Source organism: Solea solea, chromosome 18 (assembly GCF_958295425.1).
Source record: "Solea solea chromosome 18, fSolSol10.1, whole genome shotgun sequence".
NCBI lineage: Eukaryota > Metazoa > Chordata > Actinopteri > Pleuronectiformes > Soleidae > Solea > Solea solea.
In genome coordinates, this window is record NC_081151.1 from 24,235,384 (window position 1) to 24,255,719 (window position 20,336).

Sequence of the window (20,336 nt, forward strand, 5' to 3'; positions counted from 1 at the left end):
GCAGTATCCTGTGTGTTGGCTTTGAACCTCTGGGCTAGTACTGAGCTCCAGGCTATTAGCATTGAAGCTAGTGTAGTTAGCTATAAAGCCACAGAGCAAGTACCGATTTGTGTGTGTTAGCTGTTAGCCTGTGCTAAACTAATACTTTCACCAACAGAAGCCGTGGCGGTGTTAGCATCTTTTCGTTACATTCCGACAGATGAAAGTAATTCCACCTGCAGTAAAGCTACTTACATGCTCCATGTTAGACATCGGACAGCAGGTGGCGCTATGTTACATCACAATTTCATTTGTTTCTATAATGAAACACTGTTGTAAATCTTTAGAATACTGCCGATCCAGCCGCGGAGTCACTCTTTACACTAAATCGTGACATGACGAGATTTACACCGTAAATTAACTACAGTATCAGAGTACATTTACACATACGGTGTACTCAGGTGTAGTATTACCTGTGTAACTACAGTACAGTGTGTGGCTCGTGCTGGTTCTGTTGACATGGTGGGTCAGTCCCGGAGGCTCAACTCGGCTCCACCGCCGCCATTAAAGCACAGAAACGCACAGAAACGCACAGAAACACTCCAGTGTTTGAGTGAGAAAAGAGACAACATGGCGGCTCAACACAAACACAGTAAACACACAGTTATGAACTGATTAAATACGGACTGCTTTAGTCCCGCGTTTTCAACACAACAGCGTCTCTGCGTTTGAACCCGGACTCGGTTCCGCCTCGTTTAGGGTTCCGTTTTAGGCTGTAGGTGCCGGCTACATGTCTGACCTCCTCCCTGTCATGGCGGCTCTCCGCGGGATCCGCACGGTGTGACTTCGTACGTCGGTTAAAGTCCTCCGGGTGGCTGCGACACCGCAGCCGCTCGTACAGCGACTCCGACGCGGCAGAGTTTCCGCCGTCACCGTCTGTGTTCCGCGAGCGACCGACACGACTTTTAAACAGGTGGCGGTAACAAGATGGCGTCCGAGGCTGCGCAGTAGCGGAGGAGACGGTGACGAGGACGTGACGGTGAAAGACACCGCGTGCTGCGTTTTCCTGCTCAGTTAGAAAAGATCCGCGGTGTCACGATGAAGATGGACGGCGGGAAACCGCACGGTGACGCTTGGATCAAAGTCTTTCCGTCGGTCGGGGTGTGTTGAAGGTAAATGTTCCCGGAGCAGAGAGCACATGGTGCGGACGGTTAGTGACGACGGACGCCATTACTGAACACAGCTGCAGGCCTGCTGTTAGCTGCTGTTAGCTAGCTTACACATACACATACATGGACTGCAGTGTCACGTCAATTAAACAACAGTCTCTCTCTCTCTCACACACACACACACACACTCACTAACACAAACCTACACCAGTGTTGATCAATACAAAATCAATATGATGAGATGCCTGAGCTACAGGCCGCTGGTCCTCATGGTAGTGTCCTCATGCTACTGTGTCCTCATGTTGGCCTTGTGTTGGTAGGGTCCTCATGTTAGTGTCCTTGTGGTTGTTCTCATGGTAGTGTCCTCATTTTTTCATTTGCGTCGTTGTTTTGTGTGGTGTTGGTAGTGTTGTCGTTGTTTTGTCTGGTGTTGGTAGTTTTGTGTCGTTGTTTTGTCTGGTGTTGGTAGTTTTGTGTCGTTGTTTTGTCTGGTGTTGGTAGTGTTGTCGTTGTTTTGTCTGGTGTTGGTTGTGTTGTCGTTGTTTTGTCTGGTGTTGGTAGTGTTGTCGTTGTTTTGTCTGGTGTTGGTAGTGTTGTTGTTGTTTTGTCTGGTGTTGGTAGTTTTGTGTCGTTGTTTCGTCTGGTGTTGGTAGTGTTGTTTTGTTTGGTGTTGGTAGTGTTGTCGTTATTTTGTCTGGTGTTGGTAGTGTTGTCGTTGTTTTGTCTGGTGTTGGTAGTGTTGTCGTTGTTTTGTCTGGTGTTGGTAGTTTTGTGTAGTTTTGTCTGGTGTTGGTAGTGTTGTCGTTGTTTTGTCTGGTGTTGGTAGTTTTGTGTCGTTGTTTTGTCTGGTGTTGGTAGTGTTGTTTTGTTTGGTGTTGGTAGTGTTGTCGTTATTTTGTCTGGTGTTGGTAGTGTTGTTTTGTCTGGTGTTGGTAGTGTTGTCGTTGTTTTGTCTGGTGTTGGTAGTGTTGTCGTTGTTTTGTCTGGTGTTGGTAGTTTTGTGTCGTTTTGTCTGGTGTTGGTAGTGTTGTCGTTGTTTTGTCTGGTGTTGGTAGTGTTGTCGTTGTTTTGTGTGGTGTTGGTAGGGTTGTCGTTGTTTTGTCTGGTGTTGGTAGTTTTGTGTTGTCGATTTGTCTGGTGTTGGTGGTAATGTTGTCGTTGTTTTGTGTGGTCTTGGTAGGGTTGTCGTTTTGTCTGGTGTTGGTAGTGTTGTCGTTGTTTTGTCTGGTGTTGGTAGTGTTGTCGTTGTTTTGTCGTTGTTTTGTCTGGTGTTGGTAGTGTTGTCGTTGTTTTGTCTGGTGTTGGTAGTTTTGTGTCGTTGTTTTGTCTGGTGTTGGTAGTGTTGTCGTTGTTTTGTCTGGTGTTGGTAGTGTTGTCGTTGTTTTGTCTGGTGTTGGTAGTGTTGTCGTTGTTGTTGGTAGTGTTGTCGTTGTTTTGTCTGGTGTTGGTAGTGTTGTTGTTGTTTTGTCTGGTGTTGGTAGTGTTGTTGTTGTTTTGTCTGGTGTTGGTAGTTTTGTGTCGTTGTTTTGTCTGGTGTTGGTAGTTTTGTGTCGTTGTTTTGTCTGGTGTTGGCAGTTTTGTGTCGTTTTGTCTGGTGTTGGTAGTGTTGTCGTTGTTTTGTCTGGTGTTGGTAGTTTTGTGTCATTGTTTTGTCTGGTGTTGGTAGTGTTGTCGTTGTTTTGTGTGGTGTTGGTAGGGTTGTCGTTGTTTTGTCTGGTGTTGGTAGTTTTGTGTTGTTGTTTTGTCTGGTGTTGGTGGTAATGTTGTCGTTGTTTTGTGTGGTGTTGGTAGGGTTGTCGTTGTTTTGTCTGGTGTTGGTAGTTTTGTGCCGTTTTGTCTGGTGTTGGTAGTTTTGTGTCGTTGTTTTGTCTGGTGTTGGTAGTTTTGTGTCGTTGTTTTGTCTGGTGTTGGTATTGTCTGGTGTCGTTGTTTTGTCTGGTGTTGGTAGTGTTGTCGTTGTTAGTGTTGTCGTGGTTTTGTGTGGTGTTGGTAGGGTTGTCGTTGTTTTGTGTGGTGTTGGTAGTTTTGTGTCGTTGTTTTGTCTGGTGTTGGTAGTGTTGTCGTTGTTTTGTCTGGTGTTTGTAGTTTTGTGTCGTTGTTTTGTCTGGTGTTGGTAGTTTTGTGTCGTTGTTTTGTCTGGTGTTGGTAGTTTTGTGTCGTTGTTTTGTCTGGTGTTGGTAGTGTTGTCGTTGTTTTGTGTGGTGTTGGTAGGGTTGTCGTTGTTTTGTCTGGTCTTGGTAGTGTTGGTAGTGTTGTCGTTGTTTTGTCTGGTGTTGGTAGTGTTGTCGTGGTTTTGTCTGGTGTTTGTAGTCCTGTGTCGTTGTTTTTTCTGGTGTTGGTAGTTTTGTGTCGTTTTGTGTTGTTTTGTCTGGTGTTGGTAGTTTTGTGTCGTTTTGTCTGGTGTTTGTAGTTTTGTCTGGTGCTGGTAGTGTTTTGTCTGGTGTTGGTGGTTTTGTGCCGTTGTTTTGTCTGGTGTTGGTAGTTTTGTGTTGTTTTGTCTGGTGTTGGTAGTTTTGTGTAGTGGTTTTGTCTGGTGTTGGTAGTTTTGTGTAGTGGTTTTGTCTGGTGTTGGTAGTTTTTTGCTGTTTTGTCTGGTGTTGGTAGTTTTGTGTCGTTTTGTCTGGTGTTGGTAGTTTTGTGTCGTTTTGTCTGGTGTTGGTAGTGTTTTGTTTGGTATTGGTAGTTTTGTGTCGTTGTTTTGTCTGGTGTTGGTAGTTTTGTGTCATTTTGTCTGGTGTTGGTAGTTTTGTGTCGTTTTGTCTGGTGTTGGTAGTTTTGTGTCGTTGTTTGTCTGGTGTTGGTTGTTTTGTCTGGTGTCATACAGAACCACAGCACTCTCCGTCTCACTGTCATAAACTCATTTCACACACACCAGCTTATAGAGAGATACAGCGCCACCTATGGATGTGGAGTCACACATACAGGGATGTTAAATCCATTTTGTCCTCCACGTGAACTGTAGACTGTGTCTGTCGGTCACTTTGACAGATAGAGTTGTAAACAATATGTCATAGTATTTAATCCCGTCCTGTTCCAGTGGAACCACTTCACATTAGGGACGTGTTTACGTCGTCTTTGTCGTGAAGCTAACGAAAGTCTCTTGCATGTTTTTTAGGAGGCTGTCTGCTCTCGTCATGGCTCGCGTCTTTAAGAAGCAGGACCGTCTCGTCCTTTAAATGTCTGGGACGTGTTCATGGCTTGTAAGAAGAAGAAGCAGAAGGGTATGGTGTTTCATCAGGAAGGAGCAACCAGCTCTGCAGCGCCACCTGCAGCCAAGCATCCACCTGCACACTGTGTTCTCCCTAAACCAGAGAAGGCATGTGAAGGTGGGAGGGAACGGAGCGGTCATGTAAAAGTGACCAACAGAGAGGCAAACATGACGGGTAAAGGCTTCAGGACGCCCGGTGCTCTTCCTGCAGTCAAACATCTGTCCAGTCCAAGTCCTCTGCAGGACAACCTGTCTCCTGTCAGCATGTGCAGAGGTGTCCGAGTCACACTGGACAACAACAGCATGTGGAACGAGTTCTTCAGATGCAGAACGGAGATGATTCTGACCAAACAGGGCAGCAGGATGTTCCCTTACTGCCGCTTCCGTGTCTCCGGCCTGCAGCCGTCCAGGAAGTACTGTCTCCTTATGGACGTTCAGCTGTTAGACAACAGCCGTTACAGGTGGACTGGCAGGAGCTGGCAGGTGGCCGGGAAAGCAGAGAGTCACGTGAAGAGTCGACTGTTCTCTCACCCTGAGTCCCCATCGACAGGTCAACACTGGATGCAGAGTCCGGTGTCCTTTTACAGACTGAAGCTCACAAACAGTGTCTCGGACCAGGAAGGGAACATCGCACTGCACCCGATGCACCGCTACCTGCCGCGACTGCACATCATCCAGACTGACAAAGCTGCTAAAGACGTTAAGCTAACTGGTGCTAGTGTTGTCACCTTCACTTTCCCTCAGACTGAATTCTTGGCGGTCGCTGCTTACCAGAACTCCAGGTTTGCTCAGCTCATAGTCGACCACAACCCGTTTGCTAAAGGACTGAAGGAGGACTCGTCCGGTTCATCGGGCCTGAAGCTAAAACTGAACTCTGGAAAAGAGACTCCCAAAGAGGAGGCGAAGGGAACCAGTGATCATCCTGTGAAGAAGAGCTTAAAGTCTTTGCTTGCAAATCACAAACCCAAAGGTTCAAAAGCAGTGGTTCCAAAGTCTTCAGGTTCTGGAGAGACTGCAAACAAAGATCCATCTCGTGTCAAGGTCCCTGCTGAGAGTTTGTGGTAAGAGTTCCAACATGACAGAGAAGATGGCATGTTCTTCAAAGTCAGGTTTTTATTAGACATCTGAAGGTACACGTCAGTGTTTTTTTTATCTGTCTAATCTAACTGTCATGTGGGTTTGGATCAGTTTATACCAGTGATCCAAAAGACACTTCTCTTTGAATTGTCCCGTTTGTGGTCATTTACATCTCTGACTGGACTCAGTAGCTTGGTGAAGTTCTGAATTCAGAACCTGTTTCCCATGATACTTGTTTTTGGGGGTTTTTACAGTGTTAAAGTCCTGCCAGGGTTAACATCTAAAATACTTTTTGTATCTTTTCACAAGCAAAATGGGTTGCTATCAATTACGTAGGACAAAGTTGTGTTTGTCAGTGTCACAGTGTTTCATGAGCTAATACTGTTTTGTTGTTTGATTTCCTGCAGCAGCACTTCACGTCCTGCTCAGAAGTTATTTTCTGAGCTTATTAGGGAAGCTCATGTTTCACTGCAGCGATGTAACCTGGATCAGCTGAACATCAACAACGGAACTTCTCTAAAAACTGAGCTAACAAACGGACCAGGTGTTCCAGAGAAAAACGAAACACACAGTAAAACGTCGTCAGCACAGCGTAAAGCTAAGTCGAATAGGAACTGTTTGAATGTACAAACCTCCAAAGACGGTACTAGGAAAGATTATAGTGAGGTGACTCATGTAGTCACTGATCCTCCAGTGTCCCAGACCTCTGTGGACTCAGACCACCGACCTAAACCAGAAGCTCCATCAGAAGAGAATGTAAAGCAGCAGCAGAAACGACCAGCACCACTACCTTTGCCTGCCCTCGCTCTGTTTCTGAAGCAGCATTCGACAAAGTCTAAAAGGGCCAAGAATAAGATGGATGCTCCTCCCCCTGCACTCCCACCTGAGTCTGAATCACACAGTTCTGATGCAACCGCTCCCTCAAACAATCTAGTAGATGATGAAAAATGTTGCAATAAACCTTCTTCTGGACACGCAGTCACAGATGTAGATGCATCTGAACCAGTGGTGGAAGCAGCTCCTCCATCACATCCAGAGTCTGCTGCCTCCACAGAAACAACGGCACCAGGTCTTGATGATTCCTTTGTCTCTGTTTCAATTCCTGAATGTTTAGACTCTAATCAGGCCGGACCTGATCACACTACAGTGTTATGTACTCTTGGGACATGTATGTCCACCATGTCCTCACCTCTTGCTACCTCTGCTGCTGCATGTCCAGTTTTATCTCCACCCCTTGATACAGTGTTAAATGCCCTTAACTCGCCACAAACGCCTCCCATCATGGAATCTTCCACAGTACCCTCGGACTCTCCAACCATGAAATCTCACCTGTTACTTCCTGACCCAGAGTGTTCTTCTTTTGGCTTTGAGCCTTTGTCACCTGCAAGTTCTCCAGAACCTTTACCCGTCCTTCCTGCCTCGTTGGCTTTAGAACTGGACTCGACTTCTTCTGAGCTTAATCAGAAACCAGAACCTTCTAATGGGTCACCGCAGAGGGATGGCTCTACTACATCTGTGTTTAAATGGCACACGGTGTTACCTCTACCCGGGCCACCGTACCTAGACGCCTCATTCACAACATTTCAACCAACGTCACAGACGCTTCCCTTAGCATCTGTCATGTCGCCCTTGTTGCCTTCCCCAAGTCCATCCACCCATGAACCCCAAACGTCCATGACTCCTGATCCTGATTCTGCTCTGTCATTGCAAGACAACGAGCAGTCACTGCCATTTCCTGCAGAACTGTCCCCCCTGGTCCTCCAGCTGTCTCTGTCTCCAACCTTCTCCTCATTAGATGGAGACCCACTGTCACCCACGCCTTCACTCACTGAACTTGTGCACTTTTTCTCCACCAATGATGACCTCGGGATGGAGGTCGAGTTTTCAAATTCGGAGGCTGTGGTGATTCCACCTCCTGCGACACCAGAGGCACATGTACCTGAACCAGTCCCAGCCCGGAAACCCGACAAATGCAGGAACAAGAGGCGGAAACCTACCGTCGACATGGAAGAGAAGGTCGATGAGTCCGCCTACGTTAGCATGCAGCCCAACCTGGAGGAAGTGGAGGAGCAGCTGTTCATCTCTTTTACATCAAAGGTGAAACTAAAGCAGTCATTTTATTGTCCAAAACACAGATGGCCATCTTTGATTTACCGTTCACATATTTTACAACTTGCAACCTTTTTGCTGAATTTAGCAAAGTGAAACTAAACTCATGAGCAGTGGAGAGTAAACGGCAGTTTATATTCGAGCATAGTCACCTGACATCAACTGCGACTTAAAACAATCCAGTAAATACTGAGGGTGGCACGGTTTAAGAAGTGAACAATGAGGAACCTGTACCAATTCAGTACTGTTCCTCCAAACCCAGATTATTGTGATTCCATCAGTGATAGAACCTGACACCTGCTGGGTTTCTTTAGTACCTGCCCTGACCATGAGCGCCACATCAAAGACAACAATGTCCACCTGTAGATCAGTTAAAGAGACTGTGGAATTACAGGGTTTTTAACTGATCTACATCGTTGTCTTTGACGTCGCGCTCGTGACTCTTCAGTGACGACACTCTCTGACCAATCAGAGGCCGGCAGTCTGAAGACGTCACATTTTAGTATCAGCTGAACCTCGTCAGGAGGAACCAGGTTCTGTCTCTGATGCAGGAGAAAACAAAGCTGTGCAGTTCCATGAGAAACTTGTGGACATTTGGGACATGAACTTTGTGTTTTCTACTGTAGGGGTCAGTATGAGGACTTGTTGTTCGTTGTTTTTCAGGAGGCGCTCAAACTTCACGTTCTTGACTCTGTGGAGGAACCGCTCGCTCAGACGACTCCTGATGTTCCTCTGCTGCCACCTGCTGACACACCTGACCACGGTGAACCTCATTAGCATATTACAGTGTGGTTCAGGATGACTTAGCTAAGAAGCTAATCCCTGGCACATGTCATTAATTTGTAGCATGTTTTTAGATCCTGACAGAAGCTAGAGCTAAACTCTGAACTATCAACAGCTAGTAGAACGTAAATGCTAACTTGAAGCTAACAGTATGCTGATGCTTAGTTACATTATTGTGACATAGAGGCTAAAAGTAAATGCCAAATTTGAACTACCTGAAGCTAAATCTGAGCTACAATCAAGCTCTTGTTAGCTGTCGTATGTCAACGCTGGCAAACTTGCTGTTTGTGCTAAGCTAACTGTGCTGTTGTGGTGTGTGTGAGCAGAGACTCTGCAGAAGAGCAGCAGCGGTGAGAAGCTTCTGCTCAGAGACCTGCAGCTGATGAAGCACAGACAGGTCATTCACCCAGTGCTGCAGGAAGGTGCGTATCTCACCTCCACAGGGGGGCGCCACTGAGCTGCTGATGATGTTGGTGATGACTCTGTTTGTCTGTAAAACTCAGTGGGTCTGAAGATGAACCTGCTGGATCCGACTCTGGCCATCGACCTGCAGTACCTGGGCGTCCGTCTGCCTCTGCCCCCTCCTGGACACTATGTGGCGCTGCAGCACCAGGAGCCGCCTCCGCCTCAGGGTTCGTACCGCGGTCACACTGACCTGAGTTTTATTTAATTAATCTGTAAGTACACAGGGAGGATCCTTGAGTCAGGGTTCTCACGGGTCCTTGAAAGTGCAGTTAAGAAGGGAAGTTGATATTTAGGTAAATCCCTTGTCTGTTACGACGCCACCTACTGTTTGATGCCCTGCGCCGCTTGATGTGCATAGACGAGGCCCACGCAGGACAGACGTGGAGACATCATCGCTGTCCACTGTCTCTCACTCCACCGTCGACGTGAGATTCCGTGCAGAACAGCGAGCGATTGAAGTTAAGAAAGAGAGAGAAAATGACGACGTGATGATCTCTGTCTCAACAAAGACAAAGACAATCACTGCAACGATCATAGGATTTTAGCTGAGTCATGTTTGGGCCGTGAGAACATTATGTCTCTGTAACCACTCATTCATAAATGTATTGGACTAACATCGTTAGATCGTCCAGTTTGAGATATAACAAGTGTTATTGTCATGTTCAGAGTTCAGCTCGGTGTCACCTGTAAACGTCTCCTCCTCTTCCTCCTCTTCCTCCTCTTCTTCTTCAGGTGTTTCTGCAGTGTTTGTGTCCAGAACAGGAAAAACCACAGATGTGACCCAGATTAAAGGCTGGAGAGAAAAGTTCACTCCCTCAGAGGCTCCGCCCACTCACTCCTCAGCCAAACCTGAAGGTAACTGTTCATAGTGGACATAGTGGGACATAGTGGACATAGTGGGACATTCGGATCAAAAAACGCAGTTTGGATCGTTTCTCAGATCAGCAAAAAAAAAAAAAAGACAAGACAAATAAACAATCAACTTAAAGTGCACAAGGCATAATATCTTCTTTTTCACGTAATTAATGGAAAAACAACTTAAAGTGCAACATCATCTTCCTTGAAACATGGATAGTGAAATAAAGTCTATGTCCACATCATCAAAGAAGAATAAAAGAAAGAAAGAAAGCAAAGCATACCTGAGCGTATCATTTCAAATTCTTCTTCAAAAAGACAAGGATGTCTACATTGTCCGAGTGTGGACCTCTTTGCAGTCACTTTGTCCCCGGCTGTTGAGAACACTCTCTCGGGGGGAACTGACGAGCCTGGCACAGCGAGATAGCATCTTGCCATCAGTATTTACACTCATTGCTTTTCCACCGTCCACTGATGTGCCGCTTGCTGCCGGGTAAGATGCCACCTCCTCTTTGATGATGTCAGCAGGAGTCTTGCTGTCCATGTCTTTCTCTCCAAAAAGCTCTGCCATCGCCGACGTCTTTTGTGGAGCAGATGTGTCCAAGTTTGCTCCTGTTGACCCTGGAGAAAAAAATGAGTTGATTAATTAAACCTATTATTTAGTTTCATAGACATGAACATTTAATTAAAAAAAATGTATTGAGATTTAAATTGATAATTTTTAAATAATATTCTTTTACTTTGCCTCATCACAGTCTCAGTGGTGAGGTCACTGTATGTCCATGTGAGATCCAGGGCAGTAGATCTGTGAAGTGTATCTGGGCTTCAGGTCCTCCAGTCTTGACATCTGGATTGTAGAACCCTTGTTTTCAGCGGCAGGATCATTGACACAGACGGTGAAGTTTCAGTGCTCAGCAGAGATGTAACAGTTTTGAGGGGTTTAAGCACCTGGAGGACCTCGTCTGCCACTCTCACATCATCATCTTCAGACGGGGTGATGATGTCTTTGACCTTTTTCTTCAGGGTCTTGAGTATATAGCTGCTCCAGATAACGCTCCCACATATCATAAGTGGAGTTCCACCTTGTTGGGACATCATGTATGAGCTGATGAGTAGGCAGCTTTAGCGTTTCTTGCTTTGTCTTCAGCACATGAGCAGCTGTTGTGCTTCGGTGGAAGTAGGAAACCACCTTCCTGATCCTCCCAAGGAGGCGGTCCTTCCTATTGACTGACATTCCCTTCTGTGATGCCAAGTTCACTACATTTAATTTAATTTAATTTTATTTTATTTGAATGTTGACAAGACAAAAGAGATCATCATCGACTTCAGAAGATCCCGACCCAGCCACACATTCTCATCCTCATCAATGACACAACGGTGGAGGTCGTCAGCAGTACCAAGTTCCTGGGGGTGCACATCACAGACAACCTCAGCTGGACACTCCCTGGTGAAGAAAGCCCAGCAGCGCCTACACTTCAGGAGGGTGTCTCTCCCCCCTCCCCATCCTCTCCACCTTCTACAGAGGGACCATCGAGAGCCTGCTGACCAGTGGCATCTCCGCCTGGTCTGGGAGCTGCAAGGCCCCAGACTGGAAGTCTCTGCGGAGGGTGGTGAGGACAGAGGAGAAGATCATTGGGACTTGCTTACAGATTTCTTTCCAGTTTTTTTGCACTACTTTTTATATATATTTATATACATACACACCGTCACGGTTTCATCCACTCACCTCTTTCCTTCATCATTATATTTGACAGGCGACAACACATGAGGACAGTTGAATGAATGAAAGTGGTTTTACATTTTATGAGCCAAACAACTAACTTTCTGTCTTGTCTCTCTGCAGCTGGTCCCAGCTCAGATCAGCCTAAGAAGAACCTGTCTGCGTTCTGCAGCGACATGCTGGACGAGTATCTGGAGAACGAGGGGAAGTTGATCGACGAGCGAGCCGCCAGCTTCTCTCAGCCGCAGGCAGAGCCCGCGGTCCCCGTGGTCTACGAGCTTCCTGCTCAGAGCAGCAGCTACGTCCGAACCCTGGACAACGTCCTGAAGAAGCACGGCGTGAGCTCGCCCACCTCGGACCTCATATCTGGATTCATCCCCCCCTCTAAAAGACCCAAACTGTCCCTCAAAGAGAGGAAGACCCAGCAGAAACGGAGAGGTCCGAAACAGACCAGACTCCAACCAGAACCTACTTCTGCTCCAGAGTCAACACTCGAACCAAGTCCTGCTGAGCTGAACCAGCTCCCTAAACTGCCTGTGGGACCACTACCCCCATCAGACCACCTGACACCTGTCACTGAACCAAACAGGTCCCAGAAAAGTCAGCTGAAAGTCCAGTCCAACCACACAGAACCATCAAGTGAGTCTCCTGAGAGCAACACTTTAAAGAAGAAGAAAAAGAGGAGGAGGAGACTCAAACCCAACACCTCGTCCCAGACCCTCAGCGCCCTCAGGGCCACGGTCTCCCAGGACCTGGCTCCTCTGGAGTCCGACTCTGAGCTAGGCCGCGACGAAGGCAAGGCCGGCCCACCTTTAATGACCCGGGCTCTGCTCAGACAGAAGGACCTGGAGGATGGAGTGGTGTGGGAGGGGCAACCCAGGACCACCATCACCAAGGAGCGGGCCGCCATCGCCCTGACCTCACTCTTCACACTGATGGTACCAGAACCCAATGAACTGTCACGCAGGTAACCATGGTGACCATGGTAACCGTGGTAACAGTGTCGCTCTGCTTGCTCCTCAGGGTTTTGTCAACGAGAATCCCACCGCCCCCATCCAGCTGGTCCGCCGCCGAGCCCCACCCTGCCTGAATGACTTCTGCCGGCTGGGTTGCATCTGCTCCAGCCTCGCCTACTCCTCCAGGGTCGGCCACTGTGGGCGGAGCCTCTGCATGTTCGGCTGCAGCTGCCTCAAACAGAAGGTGGTGCTGTTGAAGAACCTGGAGGCCTCGGACTCTAGCCCCTCCCACCCGAGCCACAGCAAGAGGAGGAAGAGGAAGAGGAGGATGAAGATGGCTTATGGTAAGTGTCACCGTTTTACCATGACTGTATTCTCTCACTGTTACTTCCTGTTATGCCGGCTGTTACTTCCTGTCGTGTTTGATTGGCAGTTCTGAAGGAGGCGGACAGCGTTTCCCAGCCTGCCGAGCGCGTCCGTGTCCTGTGGAAGAACGACGGTGCAGACTCAGATCCAGACCCGGTCTATGTCCCGGGACCAATGGGTCCGACCCGTCTCACTGTACGTTATAAACACTAAAGGCTGATCCGCTCATTCTCACTGAAGACACATGAAAGTCACATGACTGTTTTCTCTGTGTGTGTGCGTGTGCAGATTCAGCAGAACAGAGAAGATGAGAGCAGCTGTGCTCGGGTCAGAGGTTACAGGGGGAAGAGGCAGAGTCAGAAAGCACAGGTGAGTTACTTGTGTGTGTGTAACTGGGTTTTAAAGATAAAGTTTAGTGTAGTTTCACAGGTGACGGTCGGTGGTCAGGTCCAGGTCCAGGTCTCCACACTCTCTCTAGTTCACTGTTGTTTTTTCTTCAGGACAAAAATAAAAGTGGAAAATCTAAATCGGTGAAATCTGTGAAACAGCAGCCTCAGACGCTGAAGGAAGCTCCTCCCCCTGCTCCGCCTCCTGCAGGTGAATTCACTCACTCATAGTTCATCATACAACTTCCTGTACTCTCATTAAAATTGTGGCTGTATGAGGCTCTGCCCCTGCTGCCTCCGAGGGAGCGCGTGTGTGTATACAGCAGCAGAGCAGGGACAGCCAGTAGAATTCACTTCTGAACTCCAGCCCGTTTACAGTCGTCCATGTAAAAGAGATCACTTCCTGTGTGCAGCGCAGTTACCATAGTAACCGAGGTCAGTGTGGACGCTGGTCAAACATCAGGTTTTGCGTCTGTCTGTCTGTCCAGCGGCTGAGACGACAGAGTCCAACCCAAAGCCGTCTAAGCGTCTGATCCTGTTGTCGGAGTGTAAGTGGGCGAGCGACGCCGACCGGAACCACGTGCTGAAGAGACTGTGTGAGATGATGGCTCAGGACCGACTGGACCTGCCCTTCTGGGTCAGGGAGTACCTCATCAGTCCCATCAGTCAGAATGTGGAGGACAACGACGGCAGCCGCTGCGTCCAGTACAAAGTCCACATCGGCAGACCCAGGCCGGATCAGGAGGACCCAAAAGAACCTCCACAACAAGACCAGAAGACTGAACCCCTACAAGAACAGGTTTTTATCACTAGTCACTACATTTCTGCACCAAAACAGGACAGAAAATTTAACAATTCAGTTTTAAATCAAGTTATTTTATCTTCAGTTTCTCCATGTCCATGTGTCCATGTTATCTGTCCATGTGTCCATGTGTCCATGTTATCTGTCCATGTTGACAGTTTTAAATGTCATCACTAAATTATTTGAAATGTTCTTGTGTAGAATCTTCCAAAGTAAGACTTTGTAAACACTAGGTGTCAGTGGAGACTCAAACATCTGCTGCAGCGCCCTCTAGTGACACTTCAAAATAAATTAAATAAGTCACTAGGACTGTATGAGTTGTTGTTTTTTCATTGTTTTGTAAATGAAAAGAGACCATGACCAGAACCCTGAGGTTCTCCATGAAGACCAGTGTCTGAGTGTGTGTTTGCATCTCTGCAGGACCTCCTCACACAGGTGAGCGGGGAGGCGGAGCTTCTGCAAGGCGTGCAGAAGGAGGAGCCTCCAGAGGACTGGCAGCGGGAGGTGGAGGAAGGTGAAATTGAGGAAGAGGAGGGTTCACCGTGTGAGCAGGTGGATGGTGAGAGTGACATGAAGGAAAGGGAGAGGAGCACACGAGCAGAGAAGAAGAAGAAGAAGAAGAGTCTGGCTCTGCCTTTCCTGACGGGAATCTCTCCTGCCGGGTTCCTGGCGGCCAGAAAGAAATCAGCAGGAGAGACGGACCCTGTGGTGGAGGTTAGAAGTCTTCAGATGTTTCTCAGTGTTTGATCTCCAGCAGCCTCTGACTCTCAGGTGTCCACAGGTGAACGGGAAACTCTATCCTCTGGCAAAGATCCAGCTGGGGAAGATGGGAGCGTTGCATCCAGCCAACCGTCTGGCAGCCTACCTGACCGGCCGGGTCGGCTCCAACAGGAAGCAGACTCAGGGTCCAGGCCCCACCCCCATGACCCCAAGGACCCCCACTGTCTGTGTGACTTCCTCTAACCTCCCCAATGCTGTGACCTTACCACGACCCCAGCCCACAGTCACACGTCCCCTCCTTCACACTTCCTCCACAGGTGAGCTTTAGCTTAGCATTGAGCTAACAGGCTAACAAAAGGCTACATTATGCTGTTAGCATTAACCAGTGTGTGTGTGTGTGTGTGTGTGTGTGTGTGTTCAAAGGTTAACAGTGTTCACTCTTGTGTTGTAGTCTCTCAGGTGAGCAGCTCTGTGGTTCCACCTGTGACTCTGGTCCCAGGTCTGAAGTTTGTCCCTGGTCCTCGTATGAAGGTCTCTGTGCTCGGTGCAGCGTCGCCCTCCTCTGGTCAGAGGATGTTACTGCAGCCACTTTACCGCCTCTCTAATGGAAAACTGGTCCAACTGGTTCCAATTAACAAGCCGAGAGCAGTGAGCCCCGCCCACTTTGTGTCGAGAGGTGAGTCACCACTGTGTCACCACTGTGTCATGTGATCATTTCTGTGTGAGATGAATTTTTCCTCATTCTTAATGTGCTGTTTCTGACTCCTCCCCCTTTTCTAGGTTCACAAAGTGCTACTATAGCCACGCCCCCTCCCTCCCCCTCACTGTCTGGCCTCCAGTCCTTCTCAGTGTCTAATTGCTCCTTCCCCCTCAGCCCTGGCTCTGGCTTCCTGTCTCAGAAGGGCACGCGCACCTTTAAAATCATTCCTGCCTCCTCCAACAAGGAGCCCATCATCATCACCTGTCAGAAACCTCCCTCCCTCCCCCTCAAGGTGGCGCTGTCTCCTGCCACCGTCACTAGTCTCAAAACCCAGAGCCCCGCCCCCTCAGCTGACCTCATCTCTCCAATACCCTCTCCAGGTGAGGAGGCGGAGCCTGGGGTCAGACTGGTCATTGTGTCAAATGACACGGCATCAGGTCCTATTTCATCTCTGAGCTCCACCCCTTTAGAGACAAACCACACAGTCCCACCCCCTCCTGCTGCTCCAGGGTCAAAGGTCACACTTGCAGCCCCACCATCTCCTGCTGCTCCAGGGTCAAAGGTCACACTTGCAGTCCCACCCCCTCCTGTTGCTCCAGGGTCAAAGGTCACAGTTGCAGCCCCACCCCCTCCTGTTGCTCCAGGGTCAAAGGTCATGATTGCAGCCCCACCCCCTCCTGCTGATCCAGGGTCAAGGGTCACACTTGCAGCCCCACCCCCTCCTGCTGCTCCAGGGTCAAAGGTCACACTTGCAGCCCCACCCCCTCCTGCTGCTCCAGGGTCAGAGGTCACACTTGCAGCCCCACCCCCTCCTGCTGCTCTAGGGTCAAGGGTCACACTTGCAGGCCCACCCCCTCGTGCTGCTCCAAGGTCAAGGGTCACACTTGCAGCCCCACCCCCTCCGGCTGCTCCAGGGTCAAGGGTTACACTTGCAGCCCCACCCTCTCCTGCTGCTCCAGGGTCACAGGTCGCCCTCAGCTCTATGGACCTGGACATCATCTGCGTGGATGATGACCCGGAGCCGGTTGCCATGGATACGTGGTTGGCAGAGACCGTGGGCATGTCGGGCTCGTCCAGCGGAGACACGGACAACTCTTCAGACTTTGAAGACGATTCAGACAGCGGAGACGACAAAGAGACGACGAAGAACCACGTAAGAAAACGCTGAGTCAGTGACGTGGTGATGACGTCACACATTGGTCATACATTGGTGATAAACGCTGGCTTCTCATTGGTCAGTGGTGGTTTTAATCCAGATGTCATTATATTTGGGGGGAAAGGGGGTGGAGCCTGACCGAGAGGCTGTCTGCTTGTAGAAGTTGAGAATGTACTGGAGTCAGGTTTCTCATGTGTGGTGTAGAGGCGTGGCCTCTCATAGTCACATGTGACTGAGGCTAACTACTGTTGCAGTATAGTTTTGGGCTGTTGTCATGACGACTGATGATGGTGATTCTCAGGTCAGAGGTCAGTGAACTCACTGTGTACGTGTGTGTGCGTGTGTCTGTGCGTGTGTGTGCGCGCAGCGACACAATCTGTTGGAGCGACAGCGTCGCGGGAAGATGATGGAGCTGTTCACGTGTCTGAGGAAGGAGGTGGGACTGAGAGACGACAAGACGCCGAAGGTCGCCACGCTCAAGAAGGTCTTACATCTATTCATCTAGTCTTCTCCTCGCCTTCTCGCCTTCTCCTCGCCTTTTCCTCTTCTTCTCCTCGCCGCCTTCTCCTCGTCTTCTCCTCACCGCCTTCTCCTCGTCTTCTCCTCGCCGTCTTCTCCTCACCGTCTTCTCCTCGTCTTCTCCTCGCCTTCTCCTCGCCCTCTAATCACAACATCTGCTCGTTGGCTTCACATCTGTCCTAAAGAGACAGTGATGGACTGCCAGTCCTCAGACCGCCTCAGACGGCGAGTCCTCGGACGGCGAGTCCTCGGGCGGCGAGTCCTCGGGCGGCCAGTCCTCGGACGGCGAGTCCTCGGGCAGCCAGTCCTCGGACGGCGAGTCCTCGGGCAGCCAGTCCTCGGACGGCGAGTCCTCGGGCAGCCAGTCCTCGGACGGCGAGTCCTCAGACCGCCTCAGACGGCGAGTCCTCAGACCGCCTCAGACGGCGAGTCCTCAGACCGCCTCAGACGGCGAGTCCTCAGACCGCCTCAGACGGCGAGTCCTCAGACCGCCTCAGACGGCGAGTCCTCAGACCACCAGTCCTCGGACAGCGAGTCCTCAGACCGCGTGCCCTCAGACCGCCCGTCCTCGGACAGCGAGTCCTCACACTGTGAGTTCTCAGACCGCGAGTCCTCAGACCGCGTGCCCTCAGATCGCCCGTCCTCGGACAGCGAGTCCTCACACTGTGAGTTCTCAGACCGCGAGTCCTCAGACCGCAAGTCCTCAGACCGCCTCAGACGGCGAGTCCTGAGGTCAGGTGTTAACAGACAGGTGTGGTGTCTGTGCTGCAGGCCGTGCAGATGATCCAGGAGTTGCGGTCGACTGAAACAAATCTGATGATGAAGAAGATGAGGCTGAAGGACAAGAGGGACGAGTTCCTGTCCACACTTGTCCCAGCAGGTGAGATCCTTCACTCTCTAAACCATGATGGACATTTGAAGCTCACTCTCACCTGTAGGCGGAGCTCTAACCTGTAGGTGTGTCTGTGGCTACAGGTGAAAGCGTCCATCTGTCGTCCAAACACGACAAGAAGAGACGCCCGGCGGCCAATCCACCACCAGCAGAGGGCGGGGCCTCTGATTCTGATGATGACCTCATAATTATATCATCCAACCTGCCACCAAAGACTCCACAAACTCCTCCCACCAATGTTTCTGCTCCTCCCACTACCACACCTGTCCCCACACCGGTCCACAAACCTGTCCCTGTCCAGCAGGCGTCCTCTGTGGCTCCGCCCCCTGTGTCCTGCTGTCCACCTGTCGTCAGAGATCGACCGAGGACGGTCCCCAACATCCTGTCCCGCAGGAAACGCCCACAAACTGTGGAGGGTGAGGCTTATTTATACGTTATTATTGGTTATTGATTAGTCATTGATAATGATTGATTGATTGGTCATTGATAATAATTGATTGATTGGTCATTGATAATGATTGATTGTCCAGTTGAAGCTCCGCCCATTAAGGCCCTGGTCCCACCAGACTTCCTGTCCCTGGTTGGTGCAGCGTTTCCTGGACAACAGGTCGTGAGTGTGAGTCCAGTCATGTCGGAACCTTCAGTTCTGCAGACGGCGCCACCACCAGGTAAAAACACTGCAACTCACATTCTGCTTTAGTCTGCTTTTATTTTGAAAGTCAGATGTGTGCCCTCTTCCTGTCTGTAGGTGTGGCCTCAGTCACCCTCAACCTCCCCAGTCTGACCAATCAACAGATCCACGTCACCTCACTGCTCCCACCCCCAACTGGTAAGAGCTACAGCAGCTCCGCCCACCTCACCTTCAATCATCTGACAGGTAACATCTGACACTCACTCACTCACTCACTCACTCATCAACTCTTTGCTAAGTTAGCTATAGTCATGGAAAAGTGAAGATTGATGTGTTTGGTGATGAGTGGGTGATGAATGAATGACTGACGGTGATGAGTGAGTAAGTGATGGTGATGAACGAGTGAGTGACGTAATGAATGAGTGATGAGTGAGTTTTTGTGTGTGTTTTTTAGCGTCGCAGCTTCTTCACATGGTTCAAAATTCACAGCAAGACTCAGCAGATTGCCCCCTGCTGGCGTCTGCTGGTCCAGACCAAGACCAGAACCAGGTCAAAGACCCAGACCAGAATGACACCAGAGCCGAGTCCCCCTCCTCGTTGTCTGTGGGCCCAGGTCCTGGTCCTGATGGTGGTCTCTCAGATCCAGACCCTGAGAGCTTGACATCTCTTCTCAATGAGATCGTTTTCCTGAACCAACAGACCGTCGCCACGGCAACGACAGCTCAAGACTGTTCAGAGGGAGGAGTCCGGAAGCTGGACCACACCCACAGTCCGGAGCTGGACTGTGATGGCACAGTTACCACAGAGACAAAGGAGGCGGGGCTTCAGGGACACACGGATATGACGCAGAGCAGACCATCCACTAAAGGTGGTGTCCTGGCTCCGCCCCCTCTGCTGCAAATGAAGGTGGGCGGGGCCAATGTGATAGAGCCAGTCAGCAGTGACAAAGCAGCAGTGGGAGGAGAAGGGGGGCCGGGCAAGGGGGATTCGACCTGGAGGCCAATGCCACGGCTCGTTCCCCTGGGACTGAGAGGAGCCCCGCCCACCTGAGTGATGTCACAGCAGGCCACACTGTCACTGATCTGACCCCAGAGTAACTCAAGTGACTTTTCAAGTCAAATCAAGTAAAAGCTCAGCAAACATGGGTGTATTTTATTTTGAAAAGGTTTTTCTTTTATGAGCTCCTCTGCAAAAATGTCCTTTCAAAATAAATAGGAGAAAAAAAAAAGTCACAAATTTTCCTGTGACGTTTAAAAGATTTTCTGTTTTCTGATGAAAGTTTGTTTTGAACGACTGGAGAAAACTTTTTACATTTCATCAAGTGTCAGCGTCGCCATGGCAGCCGAGTACGGCAACTGTCATGTGTTCATGTCCGTGTGTCTCTGACATTTGTATTTTTGTACGATGTAAATAAAATGTCTTAACACTAAATTAAATAAAGTTTGAAGACAAACATTTGCCTGAGTTTTAAATAAAGCTGAATTTTGAATGTAAACTGAAATTATTGCGATAAAATAAAACACACAAACCATTAAAATCACAACATGAAACAGTCGTCCTGTTAATAACAATACAACTATGTCAAAATAAAAGCTCGACTCATGTGGCCCACACTAAATATCGAGTCATTTCTGTTTTTTTATTAACAGATTAATTTAGCTGCATAAATAAGTTTATATTGTGAGCTATTTATCATTCATATCAAAACACTCATTTTCAAACGTTGTGAAGTATCACTGTCTCACGCTGAGTGGACACTCTTGTGTAACCCAGTGTTGATCACCGGAAGTGGAGAGGCTATACTGTCAAAATAAAAGCATTTAAGTTAAGATTCTTTATTGTT

At 49.1% G+C, this 20,336-nt stretch overlaps 1 protein-coding gene across 5 annotated transcripts; it reads left to right on the plus strand.

Annotated features, from left to right (window-relative positions):
• Positions 1-561: 561 nt before the first annotated feature.
• On the plus strand, positions 562-19,948 carry mgaa (MAX dimerization protein MGA a). 5 transcript variants are annotated; one of them, XM_058616269.1, is made up of 23 exons: positions 562-1,189; positions 4,264-5,417; positions 5,841-7,530; positions 8,206-8,305; positions 8,652-8,747; positions 8,829-8,957; positions 9,523-9,645; positions 11,489-12,303; positions 12,389-12,665; positions 12,755-12,882; positions 12,976-13,056; positions 13,188-13,284; positions 13,562-13,872; positions 14,296-14,589; positions 14,657-14,912; positions 15,047-15,271; positions 15,376-16,448; positions 16,819-16,935; positions 17,742-17,850; positions 17,946-18,278; positions 18,393-18,530; positions 18,611-18,739; positions 18,948-19,948. In XM_058616269.1, exons 2-23 carry the CDS (start codon positions 4,342-4,344, stop codon positions 19,541-19,543), a joined length of 8,193 nt encoding a protein of 2,730 aa, XP_058472252.1. In that variant the 5' UTR covers positions 562-1,189; positions 4,264-4,341; the 3' UTR covers positions 19,544-19,948. The 5 variants fall into 5 exon arrangements, with proteins under 5 accessions (XP_058472252.1, XP_058472250.1, XP_058472253.1 ...); XM_058616267.1 differs by having other exon boundaries at positions 562-1,151; XM_058616270.1 differs by having other exon boundaries at positions 562-1,151; positions 18,611-18,691.
• The last annotated feature ends 388 nt before the right edge of the window (positions 19,949-20,336 follow it).

Coding starts and splice junctions, on each gene's coding strand:
- mgaa (XM_058616269.1), top strand. CDS start 4,342: ATGGCTTGTAAGAAGAAGAAGCAGAAGGGTATGGTGTTTCATCAGGAA. Junction 8,958..9,522: donor GGAGCCGCCTCCGCCTCAGG/GTTCGTACCGCG, acceptor CTTCTTCTTCAG/GTGTTTCTGCAGTGTTTGTG. Junction 14,590..14,656: donor AGACGGACCCTGTGGTGGAG/GTTAGAAGTCTT, acceptor AGGTGTCCACAG/GTGAACGGGAAACTCTATCC.